This window comes from Muntiacus reevesi, chromosome 19 (assembly GCF_963930625.1).
Source record: "Muntiacus reevesi chromosome 19, mMunRee1.1, whole genome shotgun sequence".
NCBI classification, from domain to species: Eukaryota; Metazoa; Chordata; class Mammalia; order Artiodactyla; family Cervidae; genus Muntiacus; species Muntiacus reevesi.
The window spans coordinates 23,979,001-24,003,776 of record NC_089267.1 but is presented as its reverse complement, the minus strand read 5'-3'; the positions used below and the strand labels follow the sequence as shown (position 1 = coordinate 24,003,776).

Here is a 24,776-nt window from a genome sequence, read left to right as displayed (position 1 = left end):
CACCCTTCAGTAACTTCACTAACCAACTTTGGCAAGTGCCTTGAGTTAATCAGTGACTCTACAGCAGAGCCTAAGCGTGTGAAAAAAAACGCCCCTTTTAAAGTGAGCGCTCTACTCAGGTGACTGTGTTTTCTGGTGGAAGAGTGAGAGCCAACACTTTGGAGAGTAGTTTGTTGCCTGTTTCCCCTGCAGGATAATTAATCCCGGCCAATGGGTGCCGCACACAGTGTTTGGGAGTAAGTATGCAGAAACAGTAATTACTGCAGCCTACATATTTGCAGGGGTCAGATGGAGGGATGGGGGGAGGGACGCTCAAGGGCCCGTGTTAATTATCTGCTCTGGGAATCAGCGGCTGAGTAACTTGGTACCTCCAACCTAATCCTGCTATGTGGGAATGTGAGCCTGGCGTTGCTAAATCTTCTCATCTCTTTCAGAAGAAATTGAGTTACGGATGATGTATGTCAAATCTCCCCGCTTTTGCAATATTAGCCACTGTTTATGGGGAAAAAAAAGTAGTGAGCAGTGCAAAAAGCACTTCCCTGCTGCTGCGTCCAAGTGACAGGCTGCCGACTGAAGGCCTCCAGAATTGATATTAATATAAACCTTCAGTTTTTACTTATTTGTGAGTGATCTGTATTGTAACTGTAACTTTTGTTTTGATGAATGATTGTCAAAAGGACTTTCCTATTATTTTTGGTGAACTAGAACAAAGAAGCTTATTTAGTTGGTGCTTTGTAAATAAAGTTTCCTTTTGTAGAGACACAAAGACCCTTTAAGAATGGACATTACATCAGAGCATTCCTAACCATTGATTTCATTTGAGGTTGTAGAATGTTGAATCCAGAAGGGACCTTACCAGCAAGTAAAATGACCCCTTTCATATAAGGACTGAGAGGGTAACAGGCAGGAAGGCCAGGGGTCTCCAAATGGAGGAAATAGGCTGCAGGTGTCTCCTAAAATTCTGTGTTGCCATGACAACACCTGGTTCCACCTGAATTTAACTTTTCTCAAACCTTGAGCTAACCAATGCGTTTTTATTATGGAAATGTTTTTCTTAAGCTATGTTAATGAAACTATGTATTTGGTTTGGAATTTGCCTTTCTTCAAAATGGTTCCACCTAAGACTAACTTTTTTCCTCTTCTCAAACTTTGGACTGATAGTAGCTCAACAGACCAGTATTCATATCATTTGTTTTGTGACTGGGGGATGACACAACTCATGCCATCGTATTTCAAAAATGCATATTGTGGGAGAGGGGCCTGATGAAACCCTCAGCATTGAGGTGTCCCTCTTATCTGATCAATAGCTTTCTAACAGACATAAAACATCCTGCTAAAAACTAGCAGGGGGGCACTCTCCATCCCCCTTCTAATGTCTACGTCAGAAGCTTTCTCTCTCCTTTTCATACTTTAATAAAACTGCTACACAAAAGCTCTTGAGCGATCAAGCCTGGTTCCTGGTCCCTGGTCCCGAAGCTAAATCTTTTTCTTTGGAGATCAAGAATCTGACACCGTTCACCATATCAGGACCTCAGGGTCAGGCCATTGAGGGTGAGTTTTAAAATTAGGTGATAGTTTTCCAGTAATAACTTCTGTGGTCAAGAGTGCTTTGCCTTAAAAAAAAAATGAAAGCATTCTATTTTTTTAATGACCAGTCTGCTCTAGAGCTCACAGCTCTTCTATTAATAGATAGCAAAAAAAAAAAAAAAAAAAAATTGTGATTGTATTTAAATCAGGAGAAGTTATACATTTCTCTAATGATTTAAATAAAACGCTTGGATAAGAAGAGAGCAAGATATTAAAAACAAACAGGAAAAGAGTGCTTTGCCTTATTGGGTTTCTGTGGCTATATTCAGAGTGGAAAAGTCTGGGGAGGTTTTAGGCTGAAGTGCATAGAATATCTATAATTTACCATTAATACAGGTGAACAGTGGGACTAGATATGTCCTCCATACTCTCTGGGTCACATTCTTCCTTCTCCCCCTTCTTGTAGTATTATTTCCTATTCTCTGTACCATAATGTACTCTAAGGTATATCTTTAATGTAATAGCCATTAAATTGTTTAATGGTTCCTGCTTAGTTTTTAAATTAAGTGCGTGGTTTGCGGGTTGTTTCTTGCTGTGGGTTGCCCCAGTTTCTTTTCGTACCAGTCAAGTGACCTTTGATAAGACGAGAGTGCCTAACTGCTTCTGGGTCGTTTTGGTCAGGTTTGTTGGTCTCTGTGGTAGCACGATTTCAGAGAATCACATATAGGGGACTTTCTAAAAGATCTGTTTAAGAGTAGAATGAACTTATGCATTTAACACTCCATACACCGGAATGAGGAGCTAGGTTTTCTTACCTTCATTTTTTCAGAGCTCGGAGAGAGACTTCCCTGGTGTTCCAGTGGCTAAAACTCCTCACTCCCAAAGCAGGGGACCCAGGTTCTATCCCTAGTCGTGGAACTAGATCCCGTGTGCCGCCACTAAGCCCCAGTACAGTCAAATAAATAAATAGATTAATAATAATAAAATAAAAGCTCAGAGAGGTTAAGGAACTTTCCCAAAGCCTCCAGCTGATAACAAGTGGAACTAACTCGGGAGGTCAGGTCTTTAACTTAGAAATGGTACTTTTGTCCTTTACCTCACAATTATGTTTAAAAAAAAAAAGCAACAGTAAATAAAATCCCACCATAACTAGTAGTCTTGTTTGATAGCATAAATGATAATCATACCTAAAAGCTTTATACCTAAACTATGAATAGTTGGAATAGTGTTTTGTTCCAAGCATCATCTCTGATTTGTCCTCATGTTTTATATCCATCAACCCTACAGCTTGGTCAATAATGGGCTTTTATGAAATAGTAAGACCAGAACAGCAAGGCTGGCATAAGGGAAACAGTGCAACATATGGGTTGAGACCATGAACTGACCTGAGGTTAATGCCAGGTCCACCCCTAACATACTGTGTGGCTGCGGGCAAGTTAGTTAACCTGGGTAAGCATCTGTTCCTACCAGCACTAACTAGAAGCACTAATTATGGTGGATAGCCCCTGAGGTTATCGTGAGAAATAACTGAGCTTGTCTGTTCTCTAAATGAAAGCCAGTTGTTCCTGCTCTGTGGCTTCCTTGCCTACAGTTGGCCATACTTTGTTGCCTCTAAGGTAAGCCTGCTGCCTTCTAAGAACCTTTATCATTTCCCTTCTTTGAATTTCTTTCCCAGAGATGACAACTCTATCTGCTAATTGCACATTTGTAACTTGAATATGGTGTCTTCTTTGGGGTGAATCTCTAAAGGAGCCTTGAGGCTTATGACGAAATCTCAGTTCAGTTCAGTCGCTCAGTCGTGTCCGACTCTGTGACCCCATGGACTGCAGCACGCAAGGCCTCCCTGTCCATCACCAACTCCTGGAGTTTACTCAAACTCATGTCCATTGAGTCGGTGATGCCATCCAACCATCTCATCCTCTGTCGTCCCCTTCTCCTCCTGCCTTCAATCCTTCCCAGCATCAAGGTCTTTTCAAATGAGTCAGTTCTTCACATCAGGTGACCAAAGTATTGGAGTTTCAGCCTCCCATCAGTCTTTCCAATGAATATTCAGGACTGATTTCCTTTAGGATGGACTGACTGGATTTCCTAGCTGTCCAAGGGACTCTCAAGAGTCTTCTCCAACACCACAGTTCAAAAGCATCAGTCTTTTGGCGCTCAGCTTTCTTTATAGTCCAACTCTCACATCCATACATGATTACTGGAAAAACCATAGCCTTGACTAGATGGACCTTTGTTGGCAAAGTATTATCTCTGCTTTTTAATCTGCTGTCTAGATTGGTCATAACTTTCCTCCCAAGGAGCAAGCGTCTTTTTTTTTTTTTTTTTTTTTTAATTTATTTATTTTTTGCGTCTTTTAATTTCACGGCTGCAGTCACCATCTGCATGCAAAATCGCTGCAGATGACGAAATCTGATTAAGCCCCAGTTTGGAGTTAGACAGGGAGCCTGGACAAAGCTGAGTGCCGGGTTTTGGTGTCACCAGTGGCTGGATGGGTGGGAACTTTTCTCGTGCCTGGAGCAGTGTGCATGGCAAGCTTCCCCCTACGTCCACCCCTTCTGGACTCTGGCCTTGATCGCCTCTTGGCTGGATTGCCATTGCCGCCTTCTCCACAAAGTCTTTGTTTCTACTCCATCGTATCTCTTCCTGACCTTCCCTCCTTGGCTCCACAGCAGTCTGTCTAAACTGCAGATCTGGCTGTGCCACTTTCCTGCCGGAGCCCTGAGTATTGCCTAGTGGTGCTTCTCAAACTTCGGTCATTCACTTCCTTTCCAAATACCCCCATATCTGCAAACCATCTGTACTACTGTTTCCTTAAGAGTTATCTTCAAAGGATTTAGATCAACTCTTTTTTTTTTAATTTAGACTTTTCCTGAGTAGTAATATCTGTGAAATTTAGGAGCTAATAATATGCTAATTGTGTTGACTCCCAATACTCTTTAAATAAATGTATAACCATGGAAATAGGTTCCTCTGGGCATCCTCTGAAGTCACTGGAGCTGCCCCTGCTACACTTTGGGGAACAGTGGCCTCGGAATAAGGTCAAAGCATATTAGCTTGTGCCCAGGATTTGCTGTGACCCAGTGACCCAGCTCCTCTGGCTTTTTCTCCCCCCTTCTCCTGCCAGTCCAATAACAAAGGATAAAACTCTCTCTTTTTTCCCACCTGTCAGGAATTCTCCCCCTCCCTGATGAGTTCTTGTCCTACATGGACATCCCAGCCCTGATGCCCTCTGGCTTCTGCCATTGTGTTGTTGGAACTGTGTTAGGCATTTTTGTTGGCTTCTCTCAACCTCATCGCTCGAGGGCTGGGGCTGGATCACCCTGGGCAGGCACTGTGTCTCAGCAGCCTGTCCCGATTACAGAATCTGCATCAAGAAGCCACCGGGGGCGTGATTGCATTGTCCCTCCTTCCCTCTGCCATGTCCAGTTTGACCTCCTTCCAGCATCACCCTGCCCTTACGATGCCAGGTCTTTTTGCACACGTCCCCTCCAGTGGAATGCTGCTTCCCTTCCTCCTGTAACTGACTCTTTCTTCCAAACACAGCTAGACCTGGGCCCCTCGGAGGCCTTCCCTGAACCCAGCATGAAATGATTCTCCACCGGGCTTACCTTTGTTGTCACTCTTCCTAAAATAATAATAAGAAAGAAAGAAAGGCAACAGATTGAGCGTGGAGGTAGAGTGGGATGTTGGAGCAGAGATACAAGAGCATGTGGCTGCAGCAAAGAGCCCATTAGGGAAACTGACCCAAAACAAAGCTCTCAGGCAGCCCTAAGGAGTTTGAAATTATCCTAAAACCTCCAGGGAGACAGTGGAAGGATTTTGCACAGCTGGGTCAAGTGCTCAGATTTTTTTTTTTTTTTTTTTCATTTTTTTTTTTCAGACTTGTATTTTATCACCTTGCTTCTACTTCTCTGCCTCTTCCTCTTGGCTTCCTTCCAGGACTTCTACTGCTTCTTCCTCACATACCAGATTTTTCCAGGACCCAGTACCTGCCTGTGAGTCCTCTGCTCACAGGTGTTCAACCCTTATTGCTTCATGACCGCATGGTAGCCAGCAGGGCAGTAATTACTGGTAATGCAGTAATTGTGTTGGCTTGGCCAGAGGCCACAGATAGTGTTCTGAGGTAACTGAGGCCGAAGCTTGGTGACTCACGGAAACCTCAGGGCGAGTCATTGTGCTTCAAAAATAAAATAAAAAATAAAAATAAATAAAATAATTTAAGAAAATAAATAAAAAATAAAATAAAAGCCATCAGTGGGCTATCAGAGGCCAAGACAAATAATGAATGAGATACCATTGAGTTTCTTCACAGTAGGTCAAGTTGGAGGAAATCAGCTAAAGTAGTGAGGGAGGGAACAGGATGTAAAAACCCTGCCTCCATCCACACAGTTTCTGAGGCAGGTTTCTGCTGTGCTGTGTGCTAAGTCATTTCTGTCGTGTGTGACTCCTTGCCGCTCTATGGACTGTAGCCCGCCAGGCTCCTTTGTCCATGGCATTCTCCAGGCAAGAATACTGGAGTGGGTTGCCATGCCCTCCTCCAGGGGATCTTCCTGACCCAGGGATTGAACCCTCATCTCCCATGTCTCATTCATTGGCAGGCAGGTTCTTTACCACTAGTGCCACCTGGGACGAAGGGCATATACTAGAAGGTTAATAGAATCAGGAATAAAAAGGAATTGCGAGAAAAATGTTTAACCCAAGTGTTAACAATTAACCTGAAGGGAAGATGAGGTATGGGAAGGAAGCCTTAGGGAGAAACAAAATCTTGAGACTTATTTCTTTGTTTATTTGTTGGTTTTTTGACCACAAAGCAAGGCATGTGGGGGATCTGAGTTCCCTGACTAGGGATCAAACTCATACCCTCTGCATTGGGAGTTCGGAGCCTTAACCACTGGACCACCAGCGAGGTCCCAGAAGCTTATACATGTATTTTTAAGAATGGGGAAGTGCAAGTAAATTTATGGATTAAGATGAAGGAGATAAAGTGGTGGAGAAGTGAGATGGGAATAATGTAGGGAGTCCACTCAGGGGTGGGACTATCTGAATTTCAGAGAGGGGGGTTAAAACAGGAGAGCAGTTACTTCTTCTGAAGAGAAGGCTCACTCACAGGGGCCGGAGGGGAGCACCTTATTAGAATGGTGCTACAGAGTCTTCTGAGAGGCGGGGTGGGTAGAAGAGGGACTGAATCGGGGCTGAGGGCTGAATCTGGAATAGCTGCTGAGTGGGGGACCCGCAGGGGAGGGATGCCGGAGGGGAGTAGAGAGCCCCACGAGGGCGGGTTTCTTGTGACACATGCTGGGTGCCCTTGACTTGTCATGGACCCATTAAGCACCAAAATAAGCAAATTCAGCAACATCCATCGTCTCACTAGCGGAGTTAAAAAGATGATTGTTTCTGTGCATAGGTGTTTGGAAGGGCAGGTGCAACGGGAGGATGAAAGCTCTGTGCCTTTAGGAGGCCCTGGTAGGGGTGAGGTGCAGAGACTGGCCTGGAAGCGTGTGAATTCCCGAGGGGCTGATGCTGGGGAAGGGCAAGGGGTGAGGGTCAACGAGAGAGCAGAACCGACGTGGTCGTGGTCGTGAGGAACGCGTGGGCGAGAGGAGGGCAGAGGGACAGGGAGGGGGTTTTCAGAACTTCAGGCCTGTTTCCAGAGGGCAGGGTTTGGTTCTGGGAACTAACCTCCAGGAAAATCCAGTTGAGCTAGCCAAAAAGAACTGTTCCAGGAATTAGGTTAGAGAAACTTAAATAAACTCAGGGCCGCTCTAATCTAGAAGGAGAAAAAAAAAATGAAGTCACATCCTCTTCTCTTTGGTCTCCAAGGACCGAAGAATGAAGCAATCAAACTGGCTCCAAATGAGCTTTAATTTTCTCCTGTAGAATGGGCCTTTTTAACTGCTCACCCCTGCTTTCCACTCAGAGGCATAGCGTGAAAACCTCTCTTCGTGAGACAATGAGGAGGTTTTATTTACATGTGGGAGGCTATGGTTGAAGGATGCTGAAGTGTGCCAGGGTTCTGGGCATCTGAGAAGAGACTCGAGCACTTCCCAGCAGGTTGCCCCGTTGCACAACCTCCTTTGGAGGTTTCCCATATCGCCTGAGGCTTCTGGAGGCTGGGGAGGCTGTTGGCTGCAGACAGAGAGCCTGCCCCCTGAGAGAGGCGGGAGGCTGTCCAGGGCTGTTGCCCCACCCGTCACAGCCAGCAGAGAACCGTTCCCACCGGTTTGGCTGAGCAGAGTGGGTTGCCCTGACGTTCCCCAGGCCTGGAGCTGAGTGCTGTGTGCAGTGCGTGCAAGCGTGGAGGAGGAGGTATGAGGGGTGTGCCCCCATGTGACCTAAGGGCCCCTCAGGGCATCTCATGCCTCCTTTAGCTTCGTTCATAAAACCCCAAACCAAGGAAGTAGCTGACCCATACTATGAGACCCTTGGCTAGACAGGTATAAAAGTGCACCATCCCCCTTGGGGCTCAGCATTCATAAAAGAGGAGGCAGTCAGCTTAGACTGGCTGGAACATTTCCAGTGATGGAGTATACAGGCACATCACTCAGTCTTCGGAGCCTCAGTTTTCTGATCTTTAAACAGGGTCTAATAACACTTGACTCTCAGAGCTGTTGTGTAATGTGAGGTCCTCAAGGCAGGGAATCCAATCTTTTCTTTATAGGTAGTTGATATATTTCATCAGCATTGCTTAAAACATAAGGTCTCTTCTGCGTTTAACAGTAAAATTTCTGTGACACTGACCTTCTTTTCTGTGGTATTTTGAGGATGCCTTTTACTCTCCTTTCTAGATACTTCCTTTTGCGGTAAGTTCAACAAGCCCGGGGATTGTCCGTTTAAAGGGATGGCCCTGGCTGCTCTTGACCTTGCTACAAAATAGACCACTCTGTCAACCAACGATCCCAGAGGCTTGGTTCACCTCTCAGGAAATCCAGCCATCCCAAGAGAAGAGATTGGAATAAACCTCTCTTACTTGATCACTGCAGATTCTTGCCCCAGGTTGACATATTTCTTCTAGAGAGAAAAGAGCATGGTGGCAAGAATATTTGTGCCAAAACTCACCTTTTCCTCCCCAGCCCTTCACTTGTTACAGCCCCTAGGGATCTCATAGTGAAGGAGAGGGAAGCCTGGTGTGCTGCAGTTGATGGGATTTCAAAGAGTCAGACACGACTGAGTGAACAACAATGAAGGGAACTCACACATGTATGTATGACATGTGTAGCCCTTGCTTTCCATTGTATGTCCATTGTGGCAAGTGGTTTGACCTAAGTTTTCCCATCAGCAACTCAACATGCCCAAATTAATCTGCTCCTGAAATAACCATGGCATTCATATGGATCCCAGGTCATCAGTCTAGATCAGACTGTTCCCCCCACCCCCTTGAAAAGTTTCTCTTCCAGAAGGAAGGGGTGGAAGAGGGGATATTATCCTTTTCTGAGAGCTTACCACTATTAGGACCAGCTTAATTCAACAGAGATGCTCTGATAATGTTGAACTTTGAAAAAGAAGGTATTAGGCATGAGATTCCTCCTTTTTAGGAAATCATTTGGCCCTCATATGGATCTTCCTTCCCACCCACCTGCCCAGTGGGTTATGGGAACAGGCTGTGGTCACCAAACAGGAACTGTTCAACTCTACCCTCCTCTAAAATAATGTGTCCAACTCACCTTGAATCAGCATAGTAAAAAGAATTGCTCAAATGGTTTCCCAAGCAATTTATTGTCTTGGTCACCAAAAAGGGCAGTGACTGGCAATTGCTGAGATAGGAACTCACCTTAAAATCTTCACTTACCTGCAGTTGTCACAATTTATATATTTTCTTGTAAGAGAAATAAAATTATATTAAATTTTCTTAGAAATAAAATCTTCAGTTCAAATCTCTGCCTCACCCCTCATTCCCTTGCAGTCTTACACAGGGACATATGCCAGCATGAGCCTCTAGCATTTCTTAGGAGGCTTCTTCAGTGTTTATACTTGTACAATGACTTCTCCTTTGAGAGTAACCTGTTGGAGGATAAATAAATGAGCAGTCCTTCATGGACAGTTGGTTCAAAAAGTGATTAAGGAAATGTGTCTTGTGTCATAACCCGGACATTAACTGGGAACCAGTGCAGAAATCAATGTAGGATACATATGGGGAAGACTTTGCAGTGTGATTCGAAGAACCCTGATTGTCACCTCAGGAGATCTAGTCCTGGCTGTGACGCTCATAGTAGACTTCAACGCCCTCATTCTCTTATATCAAGAAGAGTCAGCTGGATTAAATGATACCTTATATCTCCAACCCTGATATTCCAGAAGGTAGCTCCTCCAGGGCCAGGTCACTGGCGCATAGTGGGTGCACAGAGAGTGTTGTTTAAGGAAGCGATGCCCCATAGCCAAGGACCACCAGGAACACCCCTGAAGTTGAATGAGCTGGCTTAACTTATTGCATTGAAGTAGAATGCATGGGACTTAAGGCCATCTTGGGGCCCTTTCTAGTTGGAGCTAGAAAGGGGTCACAGGATGTATGTTAGGTGATTCGAGGGAGAACTTTAAGTTGGACTTTGCACTGGATTAGAAGCAGAAATCCCATGTTGAGGGAGGGAAAACTAGAGAGGCTAATGCCATAATTGGTGAAGTAGCACAGTCATTTATATTAGCCAGATTAGAGGGATGTTTGGTCATTTTTGTGGTTGAACACTATTTGTGTTCAGATATAAGACCTCAGCAGTCTCGTCTCTGTCGTGATTCATCGTGGTCATAGAGTGTCTTTGCCTGATGTTAATGTTCTGTGGAATTGTTTATGTTCAACGGGAGATTACCAGAGCCGAGCTGGGAGTGCGAGGCCAGCTCCTCTTACCACTGGGACCTGGCCGATAGGAACAGACCAGCTCCCATGTATCAGGAACTGCTTTCTTCTTTCTCACAAATAAGCTAACCCACATATATTTAGGAAGCTATTTTATCTGAGGTGGGTAGGCATGTAATAAACGTGTCCTTTTACAAAAGTTAGAGTGAAGCATATTTGCTTCTCAACTTTCTTCTAAAATACACTGAAGATGGACTAAATTTTAAGTGTTAGAAAGCTCAAAAAGAGTTAGAATTGTATACTTATCAACGTTTCTGGAGTCATGATTTAGTTTACTGTTTCTAAGTTAACTTTTAATAGGAAGTGTCATATTATATGATAAAAATAGTTTGGAGAGTCAAAAGAGCAAACATATTGCTGGTGGGAGGGAAAAAACTGATGCCATAAGTGAATTGCTCCTCTGATAACACAGTCTCACTTCTGAGAATACATCGTAGACTCTATCTGTAACACATGCAAGATGACGTTCCAAGTTACTCATAGCATAGTTTATGACAACACTGTCTTGAAAACAAGCCAGGTGACCAGGTTAGAGAGGATGGTTACATAAACTAGGGTAAATCCACACAGTAAAGTACTGTGTAGCTATAAAAGATAGAATGAGGAAGCCATCTCTATACTGCTGTGCAAGGGTATCCAAGCTCTACTGTTAAACAAAAAAAGCTAGAGAATAGTACTATTTTTCATAGAAATGAAAGAGGAAAAGAATCTATATTCATGTTTATTTCTAGCTATAAAAATAGATATAAATATCAAACCAGTCAGTCCTAGAGGAAATTAACCCTGAATAGTCGCTGGAAGGATTGATGCTGAAGTTCAGTACTTTGGCCGCCTTATGTGAAGAACTGATTCATTGGAAAAGATCCTGATGCTGGGAAAGACTGAAGGCAGAAAAAGAAGAGGGTGACAGAGGATGAGATGGTTAGATGGCATCACCAGCTCGATGGACATGAGTTTGAGCAAATTCCAGGAGATAGTGCAGGACAGGGAGGTCTGGTGTGCTGCAGTCTGTGGGGTTGCAGAGTCAGACATGACTTAGCGACTGAACAACAATGAACAACATACAAATAGCACCACAAGAACACACAAGGAGATAATAAAGTGGTCACCTAAAGTGGGGAAAGGTGGACCCAGAAGGTGACGGACAGGGATGTGAGTGAGATGGAAAGTTCCCATTATTTGCTTTTTTTAAATGTAATTTTAATTTTCAAATTATAAAAATGTACTATCAAGTCCAAAAATTTAAATAAGGAAAGCTATATATAGTGTATCTTTCTTCTACCCCATTCCATTCCCCAGAGATAACCATTCACCTCAGTTTCTTACATAGATTTTCAGACTTGTCCGTTGTCTTAGTCAAGGATCTCAAGAGAAAGAGAACTGAGAGGATGTGTGTATGTGTAGGTATATATGTCTGTATGCAGATACACACATATACAGAGGAAGATTTCCTTTAAAGAATTGACTTACATGGCTATGGAGGCTGCCAAGTTCAAAATGTGCAAGGTAGGCTGGTAGGCTGGAGGAATAGGGAGGGGTTGATATTGTAGTCACAAACCTGAAGGGCATCTAGAGACAATTCCTTCTTGATCTGGGGACTTTAGTCTTTTTCTCTTCAGGCCTTTGACTGATTGGCTGAGGCCTACCCACTTTATGGAGAGTGATCTGCTTTATTGAAAGGCTGCTTACTTGTTAATCACATCTTTAAAAAGAAATACCTTCACAGCAACATCTAGACTCCTGTTTGACCAAAGGCTGGCCATGGCCTAGCCAAGTTGACATATAAAATTAACTATCACAGCCATGTACAGTTATAACATATATCTATATTTCTTTTTTTTTTTTAGAAAAAAATAGAAATGGTTAGCATATCATAGCACACTGATACACACCTTGTCTTAGGTGCCAACTTCCCTTGTTTTGTATAGTTCTCAAAGGAACTATACCTTTAAAATATATGAAAATTAGAATTTTATATTATGAAAGAAAAGACATAATTATTTTAAAAGGGAAAAAACAGCTTAGAAAAACATTTGGTCGTGGTTAATGTTTACATTGTATAAAGTCTCCCATATATTTAAAAGAAAAACAATGACTCCACAATCACAGAGCCAATTCATAGAAGGCAGCCAGGAAGAAAACATTTGAAAAATGTTCAACCCACTACCACTCAAAGAAATACAGAATCAGTGGGATAAAACTTAAAGTATATATTAAATTCATTTGGGAAAAAAAGGATAAGCAAGATTGTTACCTTAGATGCAAACTGCAATGCTCCTGTCAGAGTAAATTAGTCAGGCTTTCAAGAGCAGTTTGTTAAGATGGATCACAAGCTATAAAACCATGCCCTTTGGCCTAATAATCCCTCTTCTGGGAACTAATCTTGAGGAGATAATTCAAAAGATGACAAAAGGCATGGATCATGAGGATATTCATTGCAATGTTATTTGTACAATCAAAGAAAAAGAATTGGAAACAAACTAAACCTCCCAAGGACAAGGGTAATTATGGTTTATTTCTTCTGTGAAATGTAGCCATTACAAGTCAGTATGAAGATTAGCAACAATGGCAAATAGGCACTCTTTAATGTTACATATAACAAACAATTATGTCTTAGCCCTGATAACAAAGGAAAGAAAACCTTGTACATATGATCAAGAACAGGTTAGGACTATAGAAACCTAAAGGCAATTTGATCCATTGGAATGTTAGAGTTATGGTGACATTTTTGTTGTTTGTTTTAATCCTATTAGTATTTATCAGTTTGTTGTTGTTTAGTTGCTCAGTTGTGTCTGACTCTTTTGCGTAGAACTGTAGCTCACTAGGCTTCTCTATCCATGAGATTTTCCAGGCAAGAATATTGGAGTGGGTTGCAATTTTCTTCTCCAGGGGATCTTCCTGACCCAGGGATCAAACCTGAGTCTGTTGCAGCAGCCGGGGGCATTCTTTACCACTGAGCCACCAGGGAACTCCTTCAGTTTGTTGCTATAGCAGAATATGATAGACTGGGTGGCTTTTAAAGAAGAGATCTGTTCACGACAGTTCCAGAGTCTTGGAAGTCCACGATCAAAGTGCTGGCAGATTCAGTGTCTGGTGAGGGCTTGCTCTGGTTCCATAGATGGCTGTCTTTGCACTGCATTCTTATGTGGCACATACAATATTTTTACAGTTATAACTTTTATAAACATAGCAATGAGGTAGCACTGGGCCAAACAGGAGACTCAAATTGACATTATCATGTTGTAATTATTAAAGACTCTAAGAATCATTTGATCCTATCTGTTTTTTACACCTCCACTGTGATGGTTGCAGGTCAGAGAGCTTTTGACTCTTCCACATGGGTGAGGGGTGGGGGGTATTTTAGGTGCTAAGACTGAGAGCTCCCAGTCTTTTCTTGGGAACTAGCCACCTGTCTGTTGATTAAGTCTGGAGAGATGCTTCAGATGTTAAATATGTATAGGAGAACAGAGATATTGAAGGCAAGACTGCACTTTTAGTAGTGGTAAAATTAAGTCTGTTTCTAATGTTAAAATGATAGCTAGTATTATCCTTGATATTTTCTAGTTATTAAAGATATTTTATTAAAATTATGATATAATAATGTTTCAGTCTACATAAAGACCCATTGGAATATTGCTTTGTTCCCATCTAAAGTTTCAGGTCAGTTTTTCCCCTGTGAATAGAGACATCCAATAAATGAGGATCCAATGAAGAAAAAAAACATTTGGTGTAAATATTTCATTATGTTTTCTATCTTTAAGTTCCATTTCTTGATCTTTACCTCAGATTGAAGGACATTTTCTCAGTGTCTGTGGACTTTTACTTGCATCTATTGACTTATTTTCCAAATTTGGAATTCACAGGTAGAGATTGTCTTCAACATGGGAGATTTCCCGAGTAACGACATGGACTTGCCAAGCAGGAAAAAGATACTTGTGCATGACCAAGTTCCTACTCGTGCCTGTAGATTTGGTGTTAACCTCTATGGCAAACGTGTTTTTCAGGGTGGATCACTTGTACACGTTCTTTGTCCAGTGGTCTCCTGACGTCTATGGGAAAGATGCCAAAGAGCAAGGCTTTGTGGTGGTGGAGAAAGAAGAACTGAATATGATTGACAACTTCTTCAGTGAGCCGACCACGAAGAGCTGGGAGGTGAGACTCGGGAGGGTTAGACTGTTGTCCTTAGAGTACAAGGCACACACAGAATGTTCTTGTGTCCAAAATCCAAGCGCTAATGGCTGGCAAGAAGTTAAGATTTCCTGTGCACCTTTGAAATCCTATGAGGAAAAACCTTATTCCTCTGGTTGAAACTAGTTTTGTGTATCACAAAGACACTTATCACCACACCTACCAGCCAGTAATTTCACTTCCCTTTTTTGAAACTGCTTCAGGGTCCCCATTATGTACATGATGAAAGTCAAGCTTCTTAATTTGGCCTGAAAAACCATTCATAATTTATTTTTTGAGCACTTAGCAAGCCCTTCTCTTGTTAGGAGCACAGTGATTGGGCTAAGTAGAATTTACCATCAAGGAGTATGGATACATCATTACAGTAGCGAAGTGAAGTGAAAGGTGCTCAGTCGTGTCTGACTCTTTGTGACCCCATGGACTGTAGAGTCCATGGAATTCTCCAGGCCAGAATACTGGAGGGGGTAGTCTTTCCCTTCTCCAGGGGATCTTCCCAACCCAGGGATGAAACCCAGGTCTCCCACATTGCAGGTGGATTCTTTACCAGCTGAGCCACAAGGGAAGCCCAAGAATACTGGAGTGGGTAGCCTATCCCTTCTCCAGAGGATCTTCCCGACCCAGGAATCAAACCGGGGTCTCCTGCATTGCAAGAGGATTCTTTACCAGCTGAGCCCTGATAGCTCAGCTGGTAAAGAATCATTACAATATAATGAGGTAATTGCCATTATAGGTGAAGTGCCACATGCTAGGGAAGCATGTACCCAGGTACCTGAGTGGAGCTAGGGGATCAAAGGAAGTGACCCGGAAGGAGTAATCTGAGCTGAGGTCAGAAGTGGGGGGACAGGCAGCTGGGGTGGAAGTGGGACACAGAACATGTTCTGGCCATAGAGAAAAGTCTGCTGTGCAAAGGACGACCCGAGGGAGGAACAGAGAGTGTGGGGCTTCTGATGAACTAATACAGAGTTCAGCATGGCTGGTTCATTGAGTGCAAGGCTGAGGGAGTGGCAAGGAACAAAGCTGGAGATAGTGAAATGGCAGATCACAGAGGACCTATGAACTGCTTGTGAAGAGTTTGGTTATTTTCCTAAGAGCACTAGGAAGGCACTGAGCTGTTTTGAGCCTGGAGAAGTAAACAGAGACACACATTTTGGAGAGCCTGCTCTTGCCGGCAGATGTTCAGTTGACTGGAATTGGACAACACTCGAAGACACGCTAGGGAGCTCTTGCAGTAGTCGCTGTTGAGAGCGAGCAGTTGCTGAAAGAATGATAGTGATGACAGTGGAAACTGAGTGCTTTTGAAAGATAGGAGGAGGAAGATAGGATTTTGTGAGTAATTAATTACATGTGGACAGTAAGAAAGATGTCAAGACTGATCTCTTGGTTTTTAGAATGGAAACTGAGAGGATCAAGGTACCAGCCCTTCATTGTGATAAGGAGCATAGCAAGAAGATTTTTACTAAACGTAGAAAATGCTCTGTGTTCTGATCCCAGGGATCAGTCAACAAGAAAGAACTAAGGTTTGTCTTGTGGACCTAAAACCAAAGGGATAGTAGTCGGTGATTTTGGCAAAAAAAGCAGATTCATTAAAGTGGCAGCTTCAAAACCTAGCTTCCAACATTCAGTGAATGTATCCAGGATGAGTGAATGGAGCTGGTGGCTGTGGGCCAACCACTCAGATTTGGTTCTGGAGAATAAAAATGAGATGGAAAGCTGGGTGAGAATGTGAGGGTGGGAGGTTTTCCTTCTCGTAAGAGAGACTTTAACCTTTCGGAAGAGGTCAGCAGGGACAGTGGAGTAGAGGGTTCAGAAGATAAGAGATTAAGAGAGGGCTAAGCAGGGGACTGGATCCCTAAGAATTGGCAGGGAATGTGGGGGTGGGGATAGGGTTGGTCTTAGGTGTTTGGGCAGCAGAAAAGAATAGGATGTGAATAGAATGCAGATTCAGTGGTGGTATTATATAAATCATAGCTTTGCTCATTTGATGATTTCTTGGTAACAGCAGAAGGGGGCGTCTCCTAGAAGTGAAGAAGGGAGGACTTGGAGGAATACGGAGAAGGTCTGAGTAGGAGCTGTAGAAATTAGGAATGATGCCAGCTGACGCACTGCAGGAGGACGGCTGCCTGGAAGGCCCTGGTGGGGTCTGGCATCAGGCTGCAGTGGGGAGTGGCGGGGGGTGAGGTTTCTCCAGCAACACTCCCAACCTGGATGTAGATTCCTCAAGCGGCCGTTGGATCTTCCAAGACTGGAGCTCTGTGAGACTGGGATGGTGAAAGGTGATGAAGCCGGCCCCTTGGGTCTAACTCCTTCTGACATGCCTGGTCCCTTCATGTGTGTGTTAGCTCTCACTCATCCCTTTCTCATTCACTCACTCCCACCGAGTGCACACGGATGTGTGCACACACACACAGCTTGCTGTGGCAGGCTCCTGTCATCCTTCAAAGGTCCAGCTCACTGGTCACTGCTGTGAGGCTTTAGGTCGATTCCTCTTCCCGTGCTCCCCCGGCCCCCTGTTCCTAGCTCTGTGGTCTGTGGCCCAGCACTTGACTCGTTTGCATGTTTGTCTTCACATTGTTCGTAAGCTTCTTGTTTGAAACCATTGATTAAAAATAGGGTTTCCCAGGTGGCACTAGTGGTAAAGAACCTGCCTGCCACTGCAGGAGATGTGAGAAACTCAAGTTCAATTCCTGAGTGGGGAAGATGCCCTGGAGGAGGGCATGGGAACCCACGCCAGTATTCTTGCCTGGAGAATCCCAAGGACAGAGGAGCCTGGCGGGCTACGGTTCTTGTGGTTGCAAAGAGTCGGACATAACTGAAGCGACTTTAGCGCAGCACAGCACAAGCCTATTAGACTCTCCTTCCCTTGGCTTTTCTTATCATTTCTGATTTTTGTTTGTTTGTTTTATTTTGTTTCTATCTCTGGTCTTTCTGAATATACTTTTTAAAAAATATTTATATTTAGCTGCGTCAGGTCTTAGCTGTAGCATGCGAGCTCAGTAGTTTCAAGCTTAGTAATTGTGGCTCATGGGCTTAGTTTCCCTGGGGTATGTGGGATCCTAGCTCCCCATCCAGGGATCAAACCCACGTCCCCTGCATTGGAAGGCAGATTCTTAACCACTAGGCCACCAGGGAGGTCCCTCAGATATACTTTGCTTGTTCCTTTTCTCATGGTCTTCCCCAAGGGTTTTTCTCTGACTCTTTTTTCTTCTCATCTATTACATCTTTCTTGGATGAGCTCATCAGCTTTTGAGCTTTATGCTGCGGATTCCCACATGTCTGCTTCACACGCTTCTTTCTTTCCAACCTGCTGCTCAACCTGCCCCACGGGCACCCCTGGGTCTCCACGAGGCAGAGATGGTGTGGCACTGGCATTCTGGCTAAGGTATCAAGGAATATCAATTCCTGTCCTCCTCATCTAACCCAGGAGGCCCCCATGAGATATGTGCGCAGAGGCAGCAGAGCTAGGAAAGGCGTATTTTCTTGCAAAGGCTATGGTCTCTTGTCCCATTATGGAGGCCTGGAGAGAGGGTTTCAATTGCTTTGGGAATTCAAATCTTTCCTAACTAGGTCTGGATAGCTTGAATTGAAGCAGCCCTCGTTTAGGCCTATTCTGCCTCTTTCCACTAATCCCAACCTGGAATCTCAGCTCCTGACAACTCCAGTGGGAGAAGCGGCCATGCCCACCAACACAGAAGAAAAGGCGCTAAGGAGGCATGCAGAGAGAGAAAGGTGTGCTTCTGGGTCTAGAGTCGAGTGGGCTTGAGTGAGCCGCTCGGACTGAGCCGCTGAGCAGGATGAAAGAGCACATCCCTCTAGAAGGTGTGTCTCTAGACCTGTGGTGAAAGAGGAAGAAAAGAAGAAGGGATGGAGGAGGAGGAAGAAATGGGGAGGTGGCCTCTTCCAAGATCCTAGTGCTCTTGTTAACACTTGGGGCACATGGAAAGAAAAGATACCTGGAGACAGAGGTGACTGGACTGTTATCCCAGTTTCTTGCCACATGGACAAGAAAGTCCAAAAGTACAATGAGGAGAAGAGTGCTGGCCAGACTCCTTCCGTGTGCAGGAGCAGACTCGGCTTACTAGCATTACCTTAAAGCCGGGCCCCTGGCATCCCATTGCTTCTCCTCTGTGGGTGGGGAAGAGGAACCTTCTTCACTCCTCTAACAGGTGTCTGATCCTCAGCCTATCCATAAAGTCCCGTCATCTTTCCCCGAAACACGCTTGTCCTTATGCCTTCCCATCTTAATTAGTGGTTCCCCAAGTCAGAAACCTAAATGTCATCCCAGCTTCTTCTCTTTCATCCTCAGTCAACTTTAGTTAGAATTTGTTGATTCTGATCTTATGCGGGGTGGGGCCCACTGCCCTAAGCAGCTGTCTGCACCCTTACAGGGGCACCTCCGGCCAACCCAACCACCAGTCCACCGTCCATACCAAGCTCTTTAAGTAAGCTTTATTACCTGATTTTATAAAAGTAATACCTGCTTATTATATTAAATTTGAAAACTATAGAAAAGTACAATGCAAAATATTTTAAAAATAATATCTAACCACACAACACTTTTGTACATTTTTTAAACTCTTTCTATCACAGTATTTTTCTAGGGGGTAAGGGTAGAGAGAGTGAGTCTTTTTTATTTTTGCAAAATGAGATCATTTTTATGTATAGTTTGGTATCTGGCTTTTCTTACCTGACATCTTGTGAGAATTGTATCATATTTAAAGATTTTGAAGCCTCATTTTAATGGTTACGTATTTTAAACCTCAATCAAAATTTAACAATTCCGCCACTTGTAGAAATCGTGTTCATTCAAGTTTTTCACAAGGATGAGATGATGTATAACTCTGACTCTTTTCCTAAAATTTCCTGAAAGTGAAATTACTTAGCATAAGGGTATATTACTTTTTTAAGGCTCCTAATTTTGTATATTAATGACAATTTGCCAGAAATGTGAGGAATACCCTTCTCACTGTGCTTCTGCTAACGGAAAGCCTTATTAACTATTATTCCTTTCTTAAGACTTCTGCTAATTTGAAAAGCTGACAAGTGATATATTGTAATTGCTTGTGTCACGCCTTGCAAAGCAGCTGGCACTTGGGGTCATATAGAAAGCACTCACCAAATGTTAGCTGTCACAAAGCGTCAGGCACTGAAGATCATGCCAGCTCACTGGCACAGAGTCCAAGTGATTCTGCTCTAGATTATGTCCAGACTCTTGCACTGAGAATAAGTTCTGGCCAGCCTGAGACTGGCCACCAAATATCTTCCACAGCCTCATGACCCCTGGGATGATCTGTGTAGTGGCGCTCAATCCCCCAGGGGTACCGGAGACCAAAAGGCCATTTTTGACCTGGAAAACTCACAGAAAGATCCTTGAAAATTGATCCAGCGGTGATCTGCATTTCTTTCCAACCCCTAGAAATCTGATCTGGGCAGTAGAGGAAGACTCGTCATGCTTATTTGTCATTAAGATTAATATTTTGAAAGGTTAAAAGGTAAATATCACTTTGCCAACACTTTTGGAAAACCCGAATCGAAAGTAACATTTTTCTCAGCCTCGTATAAACCAGATGTTCTTCCTCTTTTTGACAGTCTCTCATACCCAGCAAACATAACAGGGTCTTGAAGTGAAATGTCATTGTTCTAAATATAATGAACCTATCTCCGGTAAAGCCTCCTTTTCATCTTTCCTTTGAGATTCAAACTGATGTTAGCGAGCACACTCAAAGTTTTAAAATGGAGATTTCCCTTCAGAGAAGATGCAGGAAAAAAAAAAAATCTGAGAAGGCAGGGCTAGAAAAAAGCTAGCTCAGGCAGCCTGAGGATAGTTGGGAAGAAAAGTTCAAGATGAAGAAGGGGGAAAAAGAAAAAAACGCGCAACAATGAGGTTTTGTTGTGCTGTTAGGAAACCACCACCGTTTCAAAGGTGAAAGTGTCGTTTTACAGCCTCACAGCTATGCCTAACAGGAAGTGTGTGTTTGCTCGAAATCCTAATTTGGGTGTGTTCCTGTAGAAATATCGAACGCTCTCCTGAGGGAAACAGAAACTCAAATCATGCAGGAAACTAGATCCTGCATAAGCAGTTGTAGCTCCGCGAGGCTGTAACAGTGCTGTGGAGGCAGCCAGGCAAAGACCTGTTCCTCTTCAGAGAGCAAGCAGGCAGCTCCCACCCCTTCACCATGCGAGTCCGAGGACTGCCTCCGGACACTCAGATTTTCTATTGTGCCAGACCGGACCAAGAGCCTTTCGTGAAGGTATGTTGGAGTCCTGGTAGCTAGGCAGGTGCCTGCGGACCCTCTGCGCTCTGCCACTCAGACGCTTTGAAATGCTTTCTAATTAGAAAGGATCAGGCTGCTCTCTCAGCCAGAGAGATTTTATTCAAAGATTTTATTCAAAGATTTTATTCTTTTATTCACTTGGGAGAGAGACACTGGTGTGGTTTGCCCATTCCCTTTGGAGTCAAAATTCCACACTTTACTTTTTCATTCTGCAGCCCCATTTTGTACTTGTGTTAAACGCAGAGGTCCCCCGAAACATGTGCTTTACTTAACACATTTAAAATGCTGAATTTGTGATTCTTTGACAGTGTGTTCTTTAAGTAAATGCCCCTTAGAAAATGGTAAAATTTAAGGGCCAATTTTCTTACCTATAAATCAGGCTCAGGTGACAGCATTCTGGAAACTGAGTAGTCACTATCTGGCAACTTTTCACTGAGGTAACGTAAATGCTTTTTCTCTATATTGCAAAAATCATTCCTGTTTGTACTCAGGTATTTTAGTGTGTTAGTTACCTTCTCTCTATACCCTTCAATTTCAAAATAATTTGGTGACTTATCCAGATTTTCAGAGAGGCAAAAAGCGAGAAGATTCGAACCTGGTACTTGATAAGTGTATTTACAGTGAAATAAATGCTGTGTGTACCGACATCATGCTTCTGTTCTCAGCTTTAAAGGAAATACTATTTTGATGGCTTCTGAACTGCCCATAAGGAATCATAACATAATTATAATTTAGACTAAAGCTTGATGCCTCTTTGTTTTGTTATTTTCCGTAGATATTATCATTTGCTGTTTCTGTCAGGTTGGTTGCTATGTGCCTGGCCTTGAGAGGAAACATTAGGAGTCTTGATTAAAAAGCCATCCTTAATCTTCCCAATTTCCCTATTTATAGAAGACTTACTCATACTATGATCTGTAATTACCCCCTTAATAATTCAAATTTAGATGCAAGCTAATGGAGAATCATTTAGGGCATTTCAAGGGTATGAATTGCTTGTGAAATTATACATAATTCTTACCTGATCACCGAGAGCAACAAAACTGGAAAACTTGTGACTTAATTTGTACATACTAAGTGCTGCAGCCACACTGTTAAATTCTGCATTTTCTCTGAAATCCAGATGTTAATTAGCTGTTGCCCCCAAGGGTCTTGGCTCAATCTATGTCCTGCTAAAACCCTACTGGTTACAAGCAGTCATGTAACTGAGGTCCTTTTTGTTAATAGCAGGTGAAGGAAAAGCCAGAATATCCTTTTCCTTGGTTTACCCGGCTTCTCTGTTTCAGATCATCACGGTTGAGGAGGCAAAACGCCGGAAGAGCACGTGCAGCTACTATGAAGATGAGGATGAGGCCGCCCTGCCGACCCTGCAGCCCCACAGCTCGCTTCTGGAGAACATGCACATTGAGCAGGTGGGCTCTCCCTGGGGATGAGGGTAGGGGCCTTCCAAACCTTAAGACCATTTGCTGTTCTCACTTGGGGTGGAGAGTGAGTCCGGTTTTAAAGGAAAACCCCAGCAGCCTGACCAAGGCCTCCCGTTTCAGAAAGACAGGGTCCCTGCCACCCTCTTGGGAGAAGGAGGACTTGGCCAGACACCTACATCCATTTCCCGAGACCTGAGCAAAAAGCCATTTCTTGTCTTCAGAATAATGTTTAAAGTGTCCTATTATAGTCCTAACATGTTTTAAAAGGATTATTTATCTCAAGAGTTCCCATGGTTTTAATTGATCAGGCTCAGTAAACGTCACATAGTACACTTAACTTGCTTTGTGAAAACCATCTATCACTACTAGGAGTAACTTTTCTTTCTCTTAGTTTTGTTTTGTTTTGTTTACTTTCTATTTCCTGAGCATCTCTTAATTCCATTTTCTTGAAATACTATGTGCTTGAGTTTGAACTTTAGGAAGGGACCTCTTGTACTTCCCCCATCAATCAGCTTAGAAACTGAAATTCAGAGACCTTAGAGAATCACCAAGTTCAAGTCCCTCAATTTATAAAAGCATCTGTGATGGCCTGCAAAGCTAAGTGACTTGATCAAGCAGTTACAGAAACAGAGTTCATGCTGATTCTAGAACTATGCCAAGCATTCAGAGGACTTCAACATTTTACAGCCTCTGTTTGTATTTTTTAAAAGATATGCATTATTGATATTTATGACAGCTATTGTGCTAAATCACTTCAGTCGTGTCTGACTCTGTGTGACCCTATGCACTGTAACCCTCCAGGCTTCTCTGTCCATGGGATTCTCTAGGCAAGAATACTGGAGTGGGTTGCCATGCCCTCCTCCAGGGGATCGTCCCAACCCAGGGATCAAACCTGCATCTCTTACATCTCCTGCATTGCCAAGCCGGTTCTTTACCACTAGCACCACCGGGGAAGCCCTATGACAGCCAAAATCAAGTTAAATATTAAAATTAGTGAAAAATACAAGTGCAAGGAGGACAGACTACATCTGATTACTGGCACAAAATACCCATGCTTCCTTGTGCTCAGTTTGGTGAGACACTTCAGTTGTCAGTAACAGCTCTGAGCCTTGGCATGTTTAGAAAGATCAGCTGGTAAAATACTCAGTGAAAGTCAGGTTGAAGTGTACACAAGACAGCATGAGTCTAATTCATACCTCTTAATCAAGCTCGGTGGTCTATCTTCAAAAGTATAGTGGCGCAGTAACCCTTCAGCATCATCCCCGGGAGGGAATACATGCTCTGGGGCGCATCCCTGCCAAGGTAAACAATGTCAAGCAATGGTGTTGCCTTCTCAGTTTATAGTGGCAAGTATCTGCTAGAGTAAAGGGGAACGATGTGGAAAGTCATGTGATTTTTGAATTTGAGCCACAGGCGTCTGTTTGGTGCTACAAGGTCATGCGTGATGATTTTCAGGCAGCGTGTATATTTACATCTCCATCCTTGGATTCACAGCTGGCCCGACGCCTTCCAGCAAGGGTGCAGGGGTATCCATGGAGACTCGCCTACAGCACGCTGGAGCATGGGACCAGCTTGAAAACTCTCTACCGGAAGTCAGCAGCCCTAGACAGTCCTGTCCTATTGGTCATCAAAGATATGGATAATCAGGTGAGGCTTGTTCCTCTTATAGAGAAACAATTTTTCATTGAAGTTTCTCAAACCTACTCGACAGGAGAGACTGATACAATGAACTCCCATCAGCCAGACCGCACAGTTAGCAGGATTTTGCCACAGACACTCGGTTCTTTTCTTTCCTGAAGAATTGAAGTAAATCCCCAATTATTATGTTGTTTTACCCCTACTTACTTCAGAATGCATCTCTGAAAAAGAAAATGGAGCATGTCTCCTGGTACAGTCGCATTTTTCCCTGTTCTCGTCATAGAGTAGGAAGCTACAGGGATATCCTGCAAGCTGAAACTGGAGAAGTTGGAAGAATTCAAGTCGAGATTTGGAGATAGTTGCAGAAAGAAGCTCCAGTGCCATCCCAGAATTCTTTTCAGGTAGCTGAAGTAGGGCCCACCAACCTTGTCTTCGTAGCTCCTGAGATGGAGAGCTGGTTAGGCACATGGTGTGTTGTACCCTATGGGCCCAGTTGTTATGAAACAGGAGAAAATGCTCTGGGCCATTGCTTATTACACTCTCATCTCTCTCACTTTCATCTCTGTTTCATCTCTCTTGGTCTTGGAGGCCCTGATGAAATCTATTAATAGATATCACTCCCATCTACCCTATACTGATAATTCTTGGCTCAGTCAGCTGGGAGTTTGAGTGGAATCTGTCCGGGTTTCTTTTCTATACCATCCAGGGCGACTTCGGCATTACAGAAGGAAGAAATCTTTCAAGTCTGCTTTTTCATCTTTCAAGGCCATTTCAATTTGGTCTGTATTATAGCAAGAAGAAATCTCTTTGCTTTTTTAAGATGTAGTTATCATTATTCTCTATTTCTGGCATTTGGAAGCAGGGTTTATTTGACAACCATTT

The 24,776-nt window shown here is 43.5% G+C and overlaps 1 protein-coding gene across 6 annotated transcripts in view; it reads left to right on the top strand.

The window, feature by feature from the left end:
• Positions 1–24,776, top strand: part of NCOA7 (nuclear receptor coactivator 7) — a 158,692-nt gene that overhangs the window by 127,560 nt on the left and 6,356 nt on the right. For 5 of the 6 annotated variants that reach the window (XM_065911662.1, XM_065911661.1, XM_065911657.1 and 2 more), the window contains 3 exons: positions 14,380–14,527; positions 22,119–22,244; positions 23,751–23,903. In XM_065911662.1, coding sequence (XP_065767734.1) covers positions 14,380–14,527; positions 22,119–22,244; positions 23,751–23,903 — 427 coding nt within the window. Of the gene's footprint in view, positions 1–14,379; positions 14,528–20,151; positions 20,812–22,118; positions 22,245–23,750; positions 23,904–24,776 lie in introns of those variants that run through there. The other variant, XM_065911663.1, reaches the window with a different exon arrangement.